The sequence below is a fragment of the Pinus tabuliformis genome, chromosome 9, assembly GCF_031772625.1.
Source record: "Pinus tabuliformis cultivar Carrire ecotype Pingquan chromosome 9, CPIR1, whole genome shotgun sequence".
NCBI lineage: Eukaryota > Viridiplantae > Streptophyta > Pinopsida > Pinales > Pinaceae > Pinus > Pinus tabuliformis.
Window position 1 is genome coordinate 1,765,614,385 of NC_142307.1, and position 20,732 is coordinate 1,765,635,116.

A 20,732-nucleotide genomic window follows, 5' to 3' on the forward strand; every position below is an offset into this window, starting at 1 on the left:
GCCTACCTTCTAACATATGCTCTTGACGGATGGGCGAGGAAACATACAACTAATGCAGGGAGCGAAGATAAAGTGGCACATCACATTGGCTATATAAGGTGGCTCTCAGGGGTTGTTGGTTGCCGGTTGGAAGAAGATGAATAGGAGAAAAACTTTCCTGGGGTACCCACTCACTTTTGGTGGGCAACATAGATCATAGTGAGAATGGAGCCCTCGTGGACTGCTTAAAACTTCGTTAACCCCATTAGTGAACTAAAGCTCCGTTGTCAATATAGAGGATTTGGAGGCCGAAATCCATAATAAATTAATCTATTGAGATTACTCGACTATTAATGAGCCTAGAGATTATCTCAGTAGTTTTATTTTCATACATGCTATTTCTTCCTTGGTTGTGAGGTTGTGCACCAACAAAATAAGCAAACTTGTCTCTTGCTTCTAAACCGTCATTTTAAATCCCTTGGCTGCTCTTGTGCTATATGATGGCCAACTTGGATGATTGGAACGAGTTTTTAGCAGCTCAGATGCTTTGTGTATTAGGTATTTTAGGATTGAAGATTGACAACTCGTATGTGCTTGAATGAGTCAGTATGGGATGATTCACATGATTGCAAACACATGCATGCAAATAAATGTTACAATTGATCTTTTGTCTTGGACTGACATAAAATGTTCTTGGACCATATAGTGGATCATTTACAATGCAATGTTTATGTTTGATTACGATCTTGGAAAGCAAGTGGATTACTGTGATGGTTTTGAATGCATTTTTAGCAAGCTTCTTCACGTCTATGAGATTAACTATTGCTCATCCTATTTTAGATGGTAATTTTGGAATATGACATGGAAATCAAATAAAAAAATCAATATACAAAATAGGCATCCGTGTTGCAAAATGACTTCTTAACACCAAGCATGGAAGATTTGTTTAAGAATTAGAGATTTCATGTTTGTTCCATCTTATTAGAAGAAACAAGATTATTTTTCATGTATTTGTATTTAGATCCTTTATGCTAGCTTCAGATTAACTATCACTTAGCCTATTTCAGATGTTAAGGTAGGAATATGACGTGAAAATCAACTAAAACAAATATACAAAATGCACATATATATGAAAAGATCTTTTTAACTAGGTATGGAGGATTTAAGAATTAGAGTTGCCTTCAAGGTTGTTCCATGTCATAAGAAACAAGGTTATATTATCGCGATAAATGTATTTCAGAGCTTTTATGCTTTTAAAAAAATAATATTTTGGTGTTTTTCCAATGAAAATATCGTATGTTTTTTTGTCCAAAAGGCACTTGACTTGGTCTCATGGGAGGCCCTATTTTAGAGGCTTAGATATATTGGTATTTCAGATGTTTTTATCACAGCCATCATGCACCTTTGAGTTCTCTTTTGACAACACACAGCTAATGGAGTTTAGGACTTCATTAGGAGCACTGTTGGGTGAAGTAGGTTTGCCCTCTTTCACGTACATTGTTTGAGATATACATTGATGAGATGGAGTCTTTTCTCAGGGACATATATAGCTAGGTGATGGGTGCCTTCTTCACTAGGATTTGATCTCCTTCCTCCCCTTTCTAGATGACATGGTCTTGTTGCCCTCCACTTGAGAGGGTTTGCAGAGAAAACTTGATGCCTTGTTTAGATTTAGTGATCCACATTAGTTGATAATCAACATGGGAAAAACCAAGTCTATGATCTTCAATGGGATGAAATACTCTCTATCTGACTACCATTTTTATTTTTTTGGGGTATGAAGGTTGGGATCATAGTTTTCAAAACCGTTTTAAAAACCGGTTATCGGTCTAACCGGCCGGTTAGCAAGGCCGCCGGTTTAAACCGGCCAAAAAACCCGGTTGGAAAGGCCCTTTCACCCATTTTTTGCCCTAACCGGTGAAAAACCGGCCGGTTTAGGACGGAACCGGCCGGTTTGTACAAACCGGCCGGTTCTGTCCTAAACCGGCCGGTTTTAGGCATGCCCACCAAAACTTGCAAAAAGTGTATTCCTGATTGTGGGGTCATTTAGAGCCTCATTTCTTATGTATTTTGCTACTACTACCTTAAGTGACATTTCCTTTAATTTTTATTTTCATCCTTTTACTTAAATTTTTAACATTACCATGAAATGACTCAGGATGTTTGAGAGTGGTTTCGACCTCATTGGATTTCATATGGAGAAACTAGAATTTTAAATTTCACTCAAAATTCAGCAGACTTAATGGTTTTCAGGATTTCATGGTTTGGGGGTAAACAATAAATGCAATTAGAGCTCCAAATGATGAGCAAAACTCCCGATCTAGATCCCATTGTGTTGGACGATATTGATCCAACATCAAAATGGGTGGAGGAGACTGAAGAACCTGTGTTTGAGGTTGATTTTGATATCGACATGGCTTTAGCAGGGGTTGAAGCAGATTATGTGGTGGCATCAGAACCAGGATCAGTAGCGGCATCAAGGAAAGGCAAAGAACCAATGGAAGGCACTAGTCATGCAGGTCGACAAACTCGTGCTTCCATTAGGTCCACTTCTATTGTCATTGGTGGCATTGATACTGAGGTTGCAGATCAGGCTGAGGCATCTTCAGACTCTGAACCAGATGATGTCTGTAGCTCCTGATGATGATCCTGTGTCTAGTAGTGGTTATGAACTTGATGATTGATCATGTGTACACTGTAGGCTTGTAGTAGGCCAATGGCCTCATAGCTTACAACATTGTTTTTAGACTTTATAGGCCATTTAGAGCCTCATTTCTTATGTATTTTGCTATTTTGTCGATGATATGTATTGCACTCGGTGCCATTTTGATATATTCACCTTTACATGGTATATAAATGAGCAAACTTTGCATATTTTGTCTCTATTGGCTTGGAATCATGGTTTTACATCTTAAAAATAGTTTTGTTTCATTAAAAATTAATTATTTAATGTATTTTTTTAAAACCGGTTCGTTTAGACCAAACCAGTCCCGGTTAGACCGGTTCCGGTCGGTAAACCGGTTCATTAGGTGGACCGGTCCGGTCACCGGTTCCGGTTTTAAAAACATTGGTTGGGATTGCCATTGCCTACACACCTGGTGTTTAGGGGCCAGATTTGGATTGAGGAAAGCCTTCAACCTTGGATCAATAAGGAATATGGTTCCCTTCCTCTTCTTCACTGTTAGTGTTTCCAGAACCATTTTCAGGGTGTTCTAGCCAAGATGGATCTCATGAACAACCTCATCATTCTTTTATCTTTCAAAGGTTTGGGGGCCCAGTTTGTTGGAGCCAGACTAGGTCATGATGGAGAAAGTTTGACTTATTGTTGGACATTGGATAAACCAACGCTCCCAGTGTCTTTTGTGACATGGACTAACCGCCTCTCGTGGATCCTTATCTCTAGCGATGCGTTTGTTGACTAACACCTACGGGTTTTGGTCTAACGACAATCGTGATTCCCAACAAGTGGTATCAGAGTGTAGGTCATGAGTTCAATACACACCCGGCTCGCGTTTGGGGGGGGGGAGATTGTTGGACATTGGATAAACCAACGCTCCCTGTGTGTTTCGTGACATGGACTAACCGCCTCTCATGGATCCTTATCTCTCGTGATGCGTTTGTTGACTAACACCTGTGGGTTTTGGTCTAACAGGCTACATCAATTGTGATTCCCAACACTTATCAATCTTCGTCACATCACTAGAGGCAGGAGGACTATTCCTTAAGCCATTATTCAGACACAGTTTGTGCTCTCACCCCTTATAAGGATTCACACCATCCTTGGACTGCCTTCCATTTTGCACTTAGTTTGATGCTTCGTGGACTCTTCGGTTGACAGTGACTCTGACCATTATACTACTACTCTTTGGAGGCCCCAGTCACTTCTGGTCAAATTTGTTGCTGGTCTGTAGAGGTAAAAACCTGTCTACTTTAGTCGGTTGGTATCTTGATTGATCGCTACCCCTCGTTCAAATACTGTCTTGATGTCCTTGTTTGACTCTTGCTAAATAAACAAGAGCTGAATAGGATCACTAGAGATGGCATCATTAGATAATTTATTCAAATTACTTGGGTTGATCCACTGTGTGGGCTTAGCCCCAAGATGGCCTTCTATGTAGGGCACTTTCTGGAGCTGAGAGATGGCCTTGTTGTTAATTCTCTTTTTTCACTTTTTTGTGTTGGATTCATGCTCTCTTGATCCCGCTTGGGTAGTTTCAACTTTCGGGTTGGTTCTCATCATCTATGAGTTGAAGCTGACCATAACATCTCTTGGGGAGACGAGATTTGCCATCATTGTGATCTTCACAAGATAAAGACAAAGGAGCATTTCATCTTTAGGTGCCACATCTATTATGAGATCAGAGGATATTTTCATTGCCTTTTCATAAAGTCAGCGTCTAGACAGTGAGACATATCTGATACCATGTCTTCTTGTTCTCACAGATCATCTGACCAATCATCTATTAGGAGCTTCTTCCCCTTGTTTTCAGATTTATGAGAGAGAACATCAAGGAATGTTGATCCCCCCACCCTTAAAGGTCCGTTGGCTCTTTAGCCCATGGTTCTTTGTAGCACTTGCATATGTCTGCATCATTGCTTTGTTTTACTGCTCTATGTTCTTAGGTGTTACACTTTGGATTTTTCCCAGCATAGGCTAGATTTGCTTATATCATGGTTTTCCAGGCACTGCTTTAGCTCTATCACTTGGTATTCTCACTGATGTACTTAACAGTTCCATTGACCTATTGTGGTCATTTGGAAGACATTAATAAAATGATCTTATCTTCTTATCCTATCTATTCCATTCAGAAAAATTAAAAAAATATATTTTGTATGTGCCATCTGCATTTGAAAAACCAATCCAAATCAAGTGCCCAGATCGGAAATGATCAGTTTTGGCCTGAACTGGTCTGCAACTGCCCGGTTTAAGCCAAAACCAGCTAGAATCAGTAGGTTGACCGGTTTTGTAGTAGGGCACTTCCTTCATCCAAGAAGACCAAAACTTTGAATGCTTATTTGTTTTAATTTGATTTTAGACTATAGTATGATTAATTTGTGGAATTTGCAGGCCATTTGGAGCTGCAATGTAGTTGTATTTTTGTTCAGATATGTATTGCATTTGGTGTTATTTTTCTATATTCACCCTTACAATGCTATTTGCATAAATATGGATAACATGAATATATATTTTTAATCAAATTTTATTTTTTGGTAGACTGTTTGTGTGTGGTTTTTTACTGGTTTTGGACCCGTTCCTGTTTTTGGGGTTGACCCATTTGGTCACTGGTCCAGTTTTGATAACATTGTACCACACTACGTGCTTCTGAATCTCTACCTCAGAAAGATAAATACAGAAGTAATCCTTCCTTTTGGGTAGTCCTACTGGTTGCAGCTTCTATAGTGCAGTTGTCAATATTTGAACTTTTCCAAGTGAAATGTAAGAATATTTGATGGAATATTCCATTTGACGAGTTTTAATGAGGATTATAGTTTTCTTTTCCTTTCTCATGACCCAGGTTAGTTGATTGTCTTTTAAATCCTTATTTTGTGTTTTTCATCTGATTCTAGTATCATACTTTTGCCTTAAGTGCTCATAATACCTATGTGTTCAATCCATCTTAGATGTGCATTCAATTACTGTAATCACTATGTCTACTCTTTAGTGCTTTTGACCTGTGCATAAACATTGTTTTAATGTTAATGTTTTAGAGAGATCACTCTTATGACTACTCTGTTGTTGACTCGTTTCAGGTCATCACAAAGGCATCACTATTGGTTGCACAGGTATTAAACCTATATATATATATATATATATATATATTTAGATAGAGGCAAAATGTTTAAAGTTTAAAATTCAATTTGAATCAGCATTTACGCATTATATGTTATTTTTGAGAAACTTTCACAAAATCTTGATTTTAGTAGTGGCCTGTTTGAGCGGATGAATCATTGTTGGCAGAGAGAGGATTTGCATAAAGTGATGGAAATGCTTGGATTAAAGGAGCAACATGCTCGGACACTCTTAATTCATCATCGCTGGGATGTTGAAAGATTACTTGCTGTACTTGTAGACAAAGGAAAGGATTGGCTGTTTTCACAAGCGGGTGTTACACTTTTGGATGCAGTTGATTCACGCCCTACATCCTTTCCTTCTGTTGTTACCTGCAATATTTGTATTGAAGAAAAATTGCTGGAGGATGTGACTATGATGGATTGTGGTCACTATTACTGCAATGATTGTAAGAATTACTAAGTACTGTTGGTGATGTCTGGCCCATTAAAGCATAGAGTTTCTGCCTGTTTGAATTCCATAATTTCCATGTATGTGATTGTTTCTCTTTCACTGTACTCAGGTTGGACAGAATACTTTATTGTTAAGATAAATGAGGGGCAGAGCAAGCGCATTAGATGTATGGCGCACAAATGTAATGCCATCTGTGATGAAGACATTGTTAGAAAGCTTGTTAGTACAAAAGATCCTGAAGCAGCCGAGCGTTTTGAGCGTTTCCTACTGGAATCTTACATTGATGATAACAACAAAGTGAAATGGTGTCCCAGTGTTCCAAACTGTGGAAATGCCATACGGGTTGACGGAGATGCATACTGTGAGATTGAATGCACTTGTGGAAAACAATTTTGCTTCAATTGTTTGGCTGTAGCACACTCTCCTTGTTCCTGCTTGATGTGGGAACTCTGGGACAAAAAGTGTAAGGATGAGTCAGAGACAGTTAATTGGCTTACAGTTAATACAAAGGCCTGTCCCAAGTGTCGTAAGCCAGTAGAAAAAAATGGTGGTTGCAATTTGGTGAGCTGCATCTGTGGCCAAGCTTTCTGGTATGTATGGCCAAGAGTTTATGGCAGTGTTGTGATATATCGTATGTAGCGCTTGAGTTGTTCTGTCGATTTCTAGTCTGTAAACTTACATCATTATGAATTTGCATGTTGTTAATCCTGGATTTCTTTGTTGGACCTGATTATAGTGTTGTCTAGTCTCGTTTCTGTTTATTTGTGGGTTGTAATGGTTATTTTTTTTAGTTTGGTGGAAACTAGAAAGTTGAGCTTGGTTTCTGTATTAAATATTCTAAGACATTTAAATTATTTGTCAGAATAGTTTAAGATTGATCTATTTTGTTACTTTGTAGGCTTTTTGTCATCCTATACTATAAGCTTCACCTTTGGAAATGGATGAGGTTTTAAAATAGAAGACTTAATTTTGAGCCTCCTTCCTGCTTTTATAGCTTCAACCCACAGATATTTATTTGTTGTATAGTAATATTGTGTTACATTCAAGCTGAAGGTCTCCTTTCTGGCATTAACTATGTCTGGTCTTCTATGCGCAGTTAACTGTAAAGTTGGGTAATTTGCTCTAATACCTGTTGTTGAGATTTTTGTTTCTGACCTTTCACATTTGCAGCCGGCAAGTTTTGCAATTAGTTTTCTTTTCATATTCTTGCTAGGGGAAGATTTCCGAAGAAATTTTATGGCATTCTAGAATGTTAAACATCAAAAGTATATCATTATAGTTATTGGTCTTAAATGTTAGGGTTTTCAGATACACTTTTCAATCTACAAACCATTTATTTTACTAGAATATATAAACATATTATTGAATTTATCCACAACCTATTGTGGGGATTTTCCTCCACAGGATACTGTTTGGTCTCTTTATATTTGTGTTTGTGTTTTAATTTTAATATGTTTTTGCTATATTGGATACTGTTTGGTCTGTTTGATTTCCTTGTGTTTATTTAGTTCACACGCCGTTGCATTTTTTATTTCTCTACTAGCTTGATATCTACTGAGAAATATTCTATTTGTTTGGTTTGTAGTTGGTTATGTGGTGGTGCTACTGGCCGTGAGCATACCTGGACAAGCATTGAAGGGCACAGTTGCGGTCGATATAAAGAAGATAGAGAGAAGGAATCTGAGAAGGCAAAACGTGATTTGAAAAGATACATACATTATCAGTCACGTTGGAAAGCACATATGGATTCTTTGAAACTTGAATCGAAGCAGAGGGAAACATTAGAGGCAACAATTTCAGATTTAGAAAGGAAGGAATCTGGTGTCAGGGATTACAGTTGGCTAACAAATGGACTGCAAAGACTATTTAGAGCAAGGCGTGCCCTTTCCTACTCTTATCCTTTTGCATTTCACATGTTTGGAGATGACTTATTCAAGGATGAAATGACACCTAGTGAAAAGGAAATGAAACAGCACCTTTTTGAAGATCAACAACAACAATTAGAGAGAAAAGTAGAAAGCCTTTCAAAGTTTATTGAGGGACCTCTTGAGCAGAGTGAAAGACGTGTTATGGATATCCGAATGCAAGTCATTAATCTTAGTGTCCTGACTGATACTTTGTGTAGAAAAATGTAAGCCATTAATGTGTGCTGAAAAATGCAATTGCATTTTCTTTAGTGTCGCCCTTCTTTTGATGTTCATAAAAAAGTTTATTTTAATGTACCTCTATTTTAATTTTAATCACTCCAATTATCTTTTGCAGGTATGATTGTATAGAAAATGAGTTATTAGGTTCTCTTCAGTTAACAACACATCATATTGCTCCATATAACTCCAAGGGCGTTGAGAGGGCATCGGAGCTTAAAGACCTTAGGGAGCCCGATCCAAGTTCGTCAAGTACTAAGACTAATGTAGATGCTGATGTGGCACTTGAACCCTGTAGCTCAGGATCTAGTGGAAATTGTAAGGTTTTCAACTTTTCAGAATGTGTATACGATTAGTTCATTTGAACAATTATGTGGATGAGAAATTCATGATTTTGACTGATTGAATTAGTTTGGATTCTGCCTTTAGATGGCTATGTTAAACATGAAAATATTTTCATATGTTTTGGTTCAATCTATTCAGTTGCGTGGTTCTTAGGGCAGCTCAAGTCCAACTAATTTCTAAATAACACTGCATCTCTGAATGTGCATGTTCTTGGGTGAAATTATATTTGTTGTCATCATTTGTTTTTACACTGTTGTTGACTTGTCATTTGTTTCTTATACTCTTGTTTACTTCTGCAATACATGGAACACATATCTGGCCTTAACTTTGGTTTTTGAGTATGTAAAGGAAAAAAACAGGTCTTGAATCCCATAAAAGGGCCCTAAAACATGTATATAAGAACAGTTTTTCCTTCTAATCAAGTATTCCTCTTAATAATGGCCAAAAATTTAAATATTTTTAAATGGACTGAAAATTTGTATATTCTCAATGAGCGTCTTTGTTTTTGCCGCACTAAGAAACACATTAAGAATATTTGAGCTTTCGTCCCAAGAAAAGGTGATTTATGTAGTTTTAAGAACTAAAAGATTCTAATTACATGTCAATGGTCTAATTGTAATTGCAGAAAATTTGTTGGCCAAACACTTGCATCAGCTGGAATTGAAACTAGATTCTGATCAAGGCTGAATCTGAATATTCACTTAACATATTTGAACCTGAAGATCAGCCTTCTCCACTCATAGATCTGGTGGAGATGTTGGACACTTTTGAGCCTTTCCCAATCTACATTCCTGGCCATTAGCAAATCCAATGTGAAGGGATAGTTTGTAAAGTTGAGCTGAAAATGGAGACTACATTCTAAAGGACAAAGTTTACATAACAGACATTGACAGAGTTGGCATTGCTTGGGAATCTAGTGGCTTTACTCACTGGGGACCTACACCATAAACACCAAGATAATTTTTTAAGATACTCCATTAACTACTAAGAGAATTTCCTGTAATTTCATCAGATTCATTGCCAATAAACCATCACTTGTCCTTTGCTGGCAGCTCTAGTTATATTTCCAGATCCTGTCAGTTTATAGCACTTGTATTGTACGAGGACCTAATCTTATATTATCTCTTTTATCCTTTTAAATTTTCTTAGCTTTCTTTAGTTGACATTATTGAGTCAAGTCTCTAACTGGCTAAGATCTTAGACATAACTATCTTTCTGTTTTTAGCATTGTTATTGGTGATGCCTTGGCACTCCCTCCTTATGTTGGCACTGGATGTACTTGTTTACTCCATTTGACATACTTTTGTGGTGTTTTGTTAGACAATAATAAAATTATCTTATCTAATTACAGCCATTGAACTCAATGCTCAAAGCATATGGGATCTTACTTAAGAAATCCATATTTTGGGTTTGTAGTATTGTTATAGTTTATGGAAGAAACATGATGAAGTAACAAGCTGACCAACTTCATATGGAAGGGAAATTTGAAAGGGTTAAATGGTTTGTTTAGGATTTAAAGTTTAAATTTTAAGGAAATTTGATTACAGTTTCTGAAAAATGAAGAATGAATGAAAATAGTTTCAAGAGTAATTGGAATTTTGAAATCTTATTTGAGATACCGAAAATACTTTATATGAGCTCACTAGTAGACTTAGGTTTTAGAGAAAAATGACTAGAACTTTTGAAAAAGTGAAGAACAACAGAAAACAAAAGCAATTGTAAATACTATTAAGAATGAGACAAACATTGAAATTCAATGAGACAAAGTTCAAACATTGAAATTCAATGTGAAATCCCTAAAATATTCTTTGTTACACTTGTTATTGTGTCCAAGCTAGTTTTTCTCTTTATGAGATCCTCAGTGGATTTAAAGAAAAAATAACTGGTAGGTTTTGAAAAGGAAGCCAACTTTGTGCCCAAAATTATGAGCTCTTTAATGGATTTCAAAGTTTGAAGTTTAAAATAAAAAAATTCAAAATTAAAATTCAATTTTCAAATTTGATGACTTAAAATTTGAAGTTTGTGTCTTTAAAGTCCATTATTTAAACGGAAAATGACTAGTAACTTTGGTAAATGTGAAGAATGAATGAAAAGAGAAGCAAAGGAAATTAATAATTATCAGTAAAAATGAGGCAGATTTGAAATCTGATATGTACTGGACCTCATAAGAACTCCACAATTAAGCACACCCCGGCTAGAAATTAGAATAGTATTGGGATGGGTGACCTGTTGAGAAGTCCTAGTGTTTAAACATGCCTTCTAAGCCTTGGTCATTCAAGAGGATATTATCTACTTGTTCATTGGGCTAGTTACCCCTCTTGTTGTTTGAGGGTTACACTCATGATCCGGACTTAAACAGGTATGCAACAAATTACAGAGATAACCATAAACACAGATATGCAGCGGAAATAATACTTCATTTCATTAATGTAAAATACTGAAATATGCTTACAAACAGTAATGGAAATAAACTAGCTAGGGCGATGGTAGCTTATCTCTGAGAAGAGATGTGGTGGCTACATGCCTATGAAATGTGTTACAATGAGGCTCAAAGGCCTATTTATTGTTGAGAAACAATCGAAAACCCTTAACATTCCAAAACATAACACTAGAAGATGAAACGCCAAACTGTGGGCCCCGTTTCGGTAAATTGGTACATCAACTTCCCGGGTCGTAACTTTGGCATACGATCTCCGTTTGACGCGTAAATAGCTCGTTAGAAAGATCTATTTGAGCACTACATGGGTCCATGGACCCATGTTGCCCCAAATTTCCCAAAAAACGTCGTTTAGGGCCTCAAAACAACTCCGGAAGTTCAGGACCCGAAAAATTGCTAAAAATAGTAAGTTGTGCTACAATTAAGGAAACTGAAAATGTTGAGAGAAACACTGGTGGGGGTCCAAGTGGACTTGGAAGGTGGCCACCAAGATCCACCTGGATCAACTCGTGACTTTCATCAAGGAGATTTTGATGGATTCAGGGATAAACATGATAGATTACTTTTCCATTATGACATCTTTGCTAACACCCGTATGCTCAGAATCTAGATGGTACTATCCTTTTATGGAGTTGATTTTTTGGTGGGAGAAGACTCATTTCTTTCTTTGGATTCTCATGTTTGATGGCTCATCTATGGGTATTCTCTTCATATCACATGCCTTTTTTTTATGTCATCTTCTTAGTGGATACATGAGGAGATTCTTGCACCTTGTTTTACATGATCTATATTGGTATCATGGTATTCTTCGTTTCACATTTGTATGGTGATCTACCCCTTGTTTTGGTGCCATATGATGAGACATAGCTCTGGTTGGAGAGTGCCCTAGTGATATTTGATAAACTGATATGACATGGTATACTTCTAGTGGAAGTTAGTAAATTGGAGTAGAGTACCCCTCAGTATATCCTTTTGTATGACGACCAAGCCTTCTGAATGGTTATCTTTTGGTATGAGTTGAAGGAAATCTACTATTGCAGTACTTCTACTTCCACCCCTTGGATGTGAGGTTCCACTAGGAACAAGGGAACTAGATGTGGTAAATATGGAATGGCAAAACATTCTTAATGTGGTATCAAATTGGAATTTTTTTGCTTCCATGATATTTTGCTATATCTTACTTTAATACCTTGGGGCAAGTTTTGATTTAACCATCAGTGGCCTTGTGACCTGACATTATCCCACAAAGATGCTTCCTGACATGGTGTGACCTGACATTATCCCACAAAGATGCTTCTTGACATGTTATATGGATCGATGTAAAGTTTCACCCATTACTTCCATATCTGCACATAAAGTTCGTAGTTCCACCCTCTCCCCCCTCAAGTTTTGTCACATACTTCTATAAGGGTGTTAGCAAGTTTTCTTGTATCTTCATCTACACTTTCATCTTAATTTCCTTCATCCTCTTTTGAACCTTCCTCATTTTCTTAGAATGGATCACTATGAACTTGCTTTCTTCTTATCCATCATTTCGAATTCCCACTAACACCATGTGAATAGAAGTTGGAAGCATACACTACATGAAGAACATATTCCTCAAGTCTTGGATGACAAACCCATGATAGAACGAGGGAGGAGAAATGGGAAATAGTAGGAGAAGAGAGAACACATCGATAAAGAAACAACACAGATTTTTTTTTCAGAGAATGAGCTTTGAGATTATTATTTAACTTTCTAATTGTAAACAATAGTGGAATGTGATTAAAGTAGACTTCAATCTCCTCCAATCTCCCATTGACATGCTATATTAAAAACAGACAAGAAGCCTTTCAAAAGAGTTATAACCTGCGCCAAAGATGAATGGCATGATGGATTAGAATGAGATGGATGATGAAGGGGTTTAATGCTGCCCTTTACTTTCCATTAAGACATGGGGTCTATTGGGGCCATTAAGAATGTTTTTTAAATGCTTGAACTAGAACATGTGCGCAGTGTTGGTGGAGCAGTATCAGAGCGCTTGTGGAGCATTGGCAAAGCACAATTTCCTAAGGTGATTTCTAAGAGACCTGGGAGTGTTTTTAAAGTACTAGGAATGTGCTCTCAAAATGAATCAATTCAGAGTGCAAATTGAGAGTGGGTAGGCAACCCTATTAGGATGATTTGGGTAACACTAATCCAATCCCTTTTTAACTTTTTTTGGAAGCTATTAGTCATTTTTTACCTTAGGCCTTCAGATTTAATGCTTGCTCCTACCTTAGAGGCATCCTTGAAATAGAATTGAAAATTGTTCACCACATATAGGCCTAGCATTAATAAAATGAATATTTGTAATTTTTGATCTTGTAAATGCCAAAACAAGGTTGCTAGAGTGTGGAGCGGAGCAAGAGTGTTTTTGGGAGTGGAAACGTCAAGAGCACCATTTTCTAAAACTTCTCGGGAGGAGAGCATCCTGGAGCATCTATATATATCTTATATTGAATTTATATTAAAAAAACATGTAGAATGCCAAATTCTTGTAGGGGAAAGGAATGGGAAATCTGAAATTCAAACAGGAGGAATCAAGCTGGCCATGTGATACGTTCAGAAGTTATCTATATAAAAGTTACTTGTTCAAGATTTTAAATTCTTGATGATAGTCACTGAATTGTTCAACTCTAGGTTCTGGAATTAATATTTTATTTAATTTTTTTATCTTTTTTTGAATGAAAAACAGAGAGCACATTCATACATATTTATTGAAGTAAAAATTCCTTTTGATTGCATAAACAAGACTTCAATGTAGCCTGTAAGATCTTTGAACCTTATCAAGTTGTATGAATCTGTCTTTTTACAATTGTAATTAACCTTGAGGTCTGTAAACAATTTTGGAAAATTTCAAAATTCGGGGATTGGACGTTTTTTAGTCCCAGCCCCTGGTCACATGGGCCAGTGGGGGCTGTGACCACAGGCTTAGCAGAAAGGGACGAAAGAGCAGAATTTGGACATTCGAAAGATGAAAAATCCAGAAGATTGAAAATCTGGCAAATAATCCTTTTCTGTGAGTTGATGTGTATTTTCCCAGCAGATGAGTTGATCCTCTCTATTGCTTGTATAGTTTAGGGTCCACCGACTTTGAATTGGAAGCTGTCTCCTTCTTCAGATTAGTGTTCGTGGGTGTTGCCATGTGTTTGTAGTGTTGGAAATACTGGGGGGGGGGGGGGTGAATCAGTGTTTCTTTTCAATTGTTATTTTTACCAGTTAAGAGCACTTATAATTAGAACACAAAATGAACAATGATACAATAATCAGAAGTGACGAGGACTCCGACCCTCTTTACAATTAATCAAGTACAATAATACACCAGGCCTCCAACCCTAGATGAAGACTCCAACCTGATCAGGGCTCTATGAGGCACCAACCTCTAGGGCTCCAACCTGATCTTCTTGAGGACTCCTATCCTCTAGGGCTCCAACCCATGGCTTCAATTCTTCAAGATAAGTTCAATGGTTCTTCAAGGCCCCCAATATCTTCTGCAACCAACCCTGACAAAATCTTGACCTTCAACAATGCCTTCACTTAATCTTCAAATCACTTCATCAATGACAACTTTATATTCTCAGAAGCTGTCACCACAACTCTTCATGTTACCCAAACAATTTATCCAAGGTCACATCATGATGGCTTCAGCAATGCATCATGGTCTCCAATAATGTCTCCAAGATCAGCTTCCAGATATCTTCACCAGGTCTTCAGTGATGCTCCAAGGTATCTTCAATAAGTTGCTCAAGTGCTTCACAATGTGCTCTAGGATGATACTCCAAGGTCTACTCAAGAATATCCCCAAGACAACTCCAAAACCACTTCAAGATGTATATCAAATTTGCTCCAAGATACTTCAAAGAGCTGCCTTCAAAGAGAATTAGACTCCTTTCCACAATGACTACAATAGCTGCTAAGCCCAAGGTCCACCACCACAGGTCTGCAATCTGAGTTGTCTGAGCCTCCTTAAACTCAGATCACAGGTTCAAAGACTGCTGTAAGTCCGAGCTTGAAGGCAAATGAAACAGGTCCGAGTTTGCGACTGTCCACACACCGAGGCACCACAGTCTGCAATCCGAGCCTATCCAAGGCACTGTTCTTGAGGTCTGTCCTCCCACAGGTGGCTGTCCTTCAGCTCCGAAGGTGACAGGGCTTCAAGCCTTAAGATCAAGCTTCAACAACAGTTTCCGAGCTCTAAAAACGTGCCTCCAAGGAGACTGATCATGTGACCGAGCTTCTACAGGAGACTATCTGTCACAAGTGCAGATCCGAGCCTCTGTCGCAGTTGCAGATCTGAGCCTCCAAAACTGTTTATACACTGGTCTGGGGTCTGCAATCCTTCTACAATTCCTCCACAGAATGATATATAATCCGACGTCCACAAAGAGATTACTGTCCACTGTTCGAAATCTGTAACAGGACTGTAACTTTGGTCTTCCACAGCAGTTGTCCAAATTCAGGTGACTGTCCACTCATTTTATTACTGATCTGCGGTATAGAGTTGACCACAGATGACTGCCCCTATCACAGATCCGAGTTAAAGGTTCTTTGCAAATAATCCAACCTTCTCAAATTCAAGCTTAACACAAGAATTCCCCAAACTGTAATTTCCTTGTTCTCCTCGGCCTTCAAATCTGCTTCTGTCTTCTTATCTGAATCGATCACCGAATTGATGGCTAGAATGATAAGTTCAGATGTCAATATATACTAGTTTTGGATTATAATGAATAGACACGTCACTTGGAGGAGGAGCCGACTTGGACATGTAGGTTCATGTCGGCCATCATCAAAAATATATTATTTTAACTTGTAAAATTATTCTCTCAGCCTATGAGGAGTTAGAGGGTGAGTAAGAGCTTGTCGGAAAGGGGAAAATGTCTTCTACAAGCTGGTGAAAGATTCATTTTAAGATGATGTCTCAAATGTTAATAAAATATTTTTCTTTTCAGATATTAGGGATATATTCAAAAAGTTTAAGGATTATGACAGCCATTAGGTTATGGACATTTGGAATGTGGATAGGGCTTCTTAATATTCAAGGACTAGGATGCTAGGGCATAGATGTAGGTGTCATCAAATAGATTTGAGGCTATGCACCTTTTCAATATGTCTTCTTTCTTGGGGCATCTTCAACAAGGCTAAGGCTTAGGGCATCCTACTTGTCAATCAACATTTATCCATGCATCATTATCACATAAGGACAAGGGCTAGGGTTTCATCAATGTGTATTATTATGCATACATGTGCCTAGAAGGATCTCACGGTAAGGGCTTCTTCATTCATTATTAGATCATGCATCAACAATCTAGGGCTTGTCATCATATAGATAGGGATATATAAATATAGCCAGGGTTTGCATTAGAAAGGGATCAACAAGGACTTGGAGTTTTCTCCCTTAGGGTTAGCATAATGAGAGTCTTCAATGAGGTTAGGGCAACATCTCAAAAGGGTTATTCATCCATCATAAGGATTAAGACTTTTGCCATCTCCAACAATGCCATATCGACATCAATGACAACTTTGATCAACGTGTAGTCCTCCATTTGAAACCTTTTCAGGGTCTACCTTGCCCCAGGAATATCTTTGTTGGCATCAATGACAACTTTGATCAATGTGTAGTCCTCCATTTGAAACCTTTTCAGGGTCTACCTTGCCCCAGGAATATCTCCCTTGGTCTTTGCCAAAGCTCCAAACCCAAGTAGTAATGTCATCTCAAACTCAACTGCCATATCTTCTTTTCAACCTACAATGAGCTTGTCCGCATCTGTAAGAAACAAGTGACCTACATACAACACTATAATAAGCAGATCAGTCCCAACAAATATATAATATAGATTAGGATCTGCTTCATTTTAGGTGAAGCCCACTGATATACTCAAGATAAACTTTATTGTATGCAGAAAGAGTGTCTCCCAAAAACTCAATAAATAACATCTCGTTAGACTGCAGATTGCAATCCGAAAACCTAATGCCTGTACTGTTAGGGTGCAGATTGGAGTGGGTTGGTTTCTTTCTATTTAACCAGCGTTGTTTTGTTTGATCCACATCGCAATGAAACTGTGATATCTGGAGAAGAAAATTTTGATGTACAATCTAGTAAGCCTTTTGTAGACTGCAATAAACAGAAGTGGTTACAACTTACAAGTGTGCAATTTTTGAATGATGCTCCTAATGAAATAAATGAACATTCAAATCTCACAATGTGTTTTTGATCTCAAACTGACTCTGAAGATTGTCCAATGTGAATCTTAGTAGGAAGAAGAGAAAAATGAATACCTGGAAGCCACAAATGGAAGTACTTAGAGCATGAAACGTACTTATATTTTTCTGTGCAATTGTTCTTGGCATTTTTTTTCGAAACCACTTGTGCATTCTTCTAATATATTCTGAAATGTGTGTTATATTTGTTCAATGTCTTCAAGCATTAAGGAGTAGGCTGCATATTACTGAGATGGTGTTAGAGATTTAAGTTCCAGTCCTCTGTCCCGTTATACATTACAGTTATGGATGGATTAAGCCAATGTGGATTTCAGTTTAGTTTAATAATTTGCAAATCTGATCATTCAATCGTAATTTATTATCCTTGATGATCGATGGTTCCCATGTTCCACTTAGCATTTCTTTTCTCACTTGTATCTACAGCCTATGTATAACCTTAATGCTTCAAAATGACAACATAGGCAGAAATAACTGTGTTTAGCACCTTTGGATGTTGCTATCGTTTAAATTCATTCCGCTTCATTTTTTTTACAGGAAACAAACTAGCAAATTTGCCATGGTGGGACTGTTATCTTTTTTAAAAGTTCCAAGGTCTGTGTAGGCTTGAAATTGCCACCAAAGTGAAATTCCTGCTTATAAGATAACCACTGCTTATCTTTCGAATATTAATCAGGGCTATGTTTTAGATAATATGTCTTCTTTATTAGTATACTTTAAGTTGGTGTCTACATTGAACAGTAACGTTGGTTTGTCTGTAATCAATATATAATATAATTTTGCCATTTATTAGGTTAAGTTACTCATTATTACAACCTTCACAGAAATCAGAAAGAAAAATGCTTCCTATTGAGGGTTATGTTTTAATTATTTCATCTTTTAACCTAGCGAGGATTTGTCTCTTCATGATTTTGAATGGTCAAACTAATTTGAAGCCCCTAGAATGTTTTATAGTGTGTGTTGCTCTCATTTGTTTGCAAACATCCAAGGACTTTTTCCCTTAACTTATGTTGTTGTTGACATGGATATGTAGGTGCAGAAGTTATGCCTGATACTTCATACAAAGACCAAGTTATGAAACAAGAGACCTTTCAAATTTCATGCTCAACAAGAAAGCGTTCTAGGGAAGAGAACTCAGGACGCATTCCATTTGATTTAAATATGCCAGCTGGAAGTGATGGATAAAGATGGTGCTTTTGAGTCACCATATGATTTGCAGGCTGAGGTTAGTGCTGGCACATGTTTTATGTCTAAATCATATAGTGGGACATCTACTAGGCAATCTATCTAGGTAAAATTGATTTCAGACTGGTATTTTCAGAGGTGTCAGTGGTGATTCAATGAAGTTTCTTAATGACATTCAGCCTGCATAGTCAGCATCTCAACATCAAGTTGTAGAGCTGAATCTGTGAAATATTCCTCGCACTTCTTAGATTAGAAGCTTTGTAAAATGATTAGTGATATTAATTTTCTTCTCTACCTGACTAATGTGTCTCTTCTTTGTGCAGATTCATGATGTACAGTTTCGAGTGACTTGTCAGCTGTCAAGTTATCGATTATGCAGGTGCTAGATCCTATGAGCATTTAGGACATCAACTCATACCAAGCATGATTGAACAAATAGTTAGTTTTGCCGTCCTGATCGTAGTGCCAAGTCTAAAATTTGAAAGCTCGGTGCGTTCAATATGCCTGCTTGTTGGTGCATGCCAAACCTCGGGTTATGAAGTATCCTTGTGGGGATTCTTGATAGATGAAGCTTAATCCTAAGATCCTTGGATAAATATCCTCTCAGGTTTTTGCTGTTGTTATTTGATTGGATTGAGGAAAATTGATTAAGTCGGATTGTTCTCAAAAGGCATCTCCTTTAATCTGTAAAAATGGTATGCGTTGCCTATAATATGCAAATATGCTTATGAAATTAATAAAGCCAAGCCTTTGAAAAGGACTTCTACTTTATGCAAAATTCATATGTAAGTATTGTAATTGGATATGAACAACAGGACATGGCGATTTCTACCAGCCAATGGTTGGTCACGTCAGGCAGATTTGAGTTGCCCAGAAAGGGGGAGAATTGGAAGGGCGAATCTTAAGCCTTTTCCAGATTTCTTCAAATTTTGTTCTTTGGCAAACAGTTGGATATTTAAGGTCTTGCAGACATGGTTTTGTTTCCTCCAGTTGCTTTCATGTTTTTTGTTTCGATAAGTGGGTTATGTTACTAAGATTGTCACTCAGTGAAGCTCTTTTTGTTGATCTTTTGTTTGCATAACATGATGGGTATAGTTCTCAGTTGGAAATGCTCGCAATCAGAATGCAGAAATGGTGCAAAGGGAAAATTTTGTTTTTCAAAATTAAGAGATGATTTGCAGTAATTGGATCTTGGGAGTTCACAATTCATAAATGCTAAATGGACGAGTCTCTTTCAATATGCCTAAGGCCATTTCTTAAGCTTTATATTCCCTTAATGTTATCATTTTGAACTTGCACCTGAGGCAGACTTCTAGATTTTAAGAGTTACTCCAGGTCTTCTGTATTGATGCTGGGCCACATTGGAAGTAATGTCCAAGTTGAAAAAAAATCAACAATTGATGCTTTTGTTATACCAAAAAATTTCAGTAATTTTCTGATTTTGATTCATCTTCCACACGTATACATTGTTTAAGTACTTTCATTAGCTGTAGTGGCCAACACAATATTTGATATGGATTATCAATGGTATACGTCTTAATAACATATAATTCTGACAAAAGCCTCCAGAGAGTACTTGTCTGGTTCACACGGGTCAAGGAATATTATTCATTGACCCTAATTGCTGGGAGTTTCTCAGAAAGGTTTGCTTTGCAGTTGCATGAATCAGTTGACATTCTGGTGCAAGTTTTTCACTCTAAGCCCATTTCCTTCATCTTTGTGCAGAAAAAAGAAGATCTCTGCGTAGACCATGAAAGCATGCACCTTTCCACTGAACCATTGATGCAGACAAATTGCAACAAATGAGTGGTGATTGTAGTACAACGTTTCAAATGCATAAGAAGCCTGCTAGAAATTCAAGGATAAAATTTGAGATGAAAATGTAATTTAGAGAGTTCACTTTTGTAGTTCATATAATTAACTTTGTTTCTATAGAAGTTCATAGGATGGGCGTTGTGGTCAAAATGAGCACACTTATACTCGGACTTACGGAAGTGAGCCCTTGGCTACATTGCTGTGACTGGGTATTTGTCTTCCCAAATAAATCAGGGCTTGCACCTGGATCCAACCATTATCGCAAACATTGGTGCACAACAAACACAAACATGTTTTACGTTACCATTTATGAAAATGACTTACTTTCACCACCGGAGAATCACCA

At 37.4% G+C, this 20,732-nt stretch overlaps 1 protein-coding gene across 2 annotated transcripts in view; it reads left to right on the plus strand.

Moving 5' to 3' along the window:
* The window catches only part of LOC149155847 (putative E3 ubiquitin-protein ligase ARI2), a 44,753-nt gene extending 25,193 nt beyond the window's left edge, over positions 1–19,560 (plus strand). Inside the window, exons 2-8 of one of the 2 annotated variants that reach the window (XM_089446054.1) lie at positions 5,731–5,763; positions 5,939–6,218; positions 6,333–6,813; positions 7,809–8,354; positions 8,486–8,685; positions 18,420–18,611; positions 18,895–19,560. In XM_089446054.1, coding sequence (XP_089302180.1) covers positions 5,731–5,763; positions 5,939–6,218; positions 6,333–6,813; positions 7,809–8,354; positions 8,486–8,685; positions 18,420–18,571 — 1,692 coding nt within the window. In that variant the 3' untranslated portion in view covers positions 18,572–18,611; positions 18,895–19,560. Of the gene's footprint in view, positions 1–5,730; positions 5,764–5,904; positions 6,219–6,332; positions 6,814–7,808; positions 8,355–8,485; positions 8,686–18,419; positions 18,612–18,894 lie in introns of both variants that reach the window. The other variant, XM_089446056.1, reaches the window with a different exon arrangement.
* Positions 19,561–20,732: the final 1,172 nt, after the last annotated feature.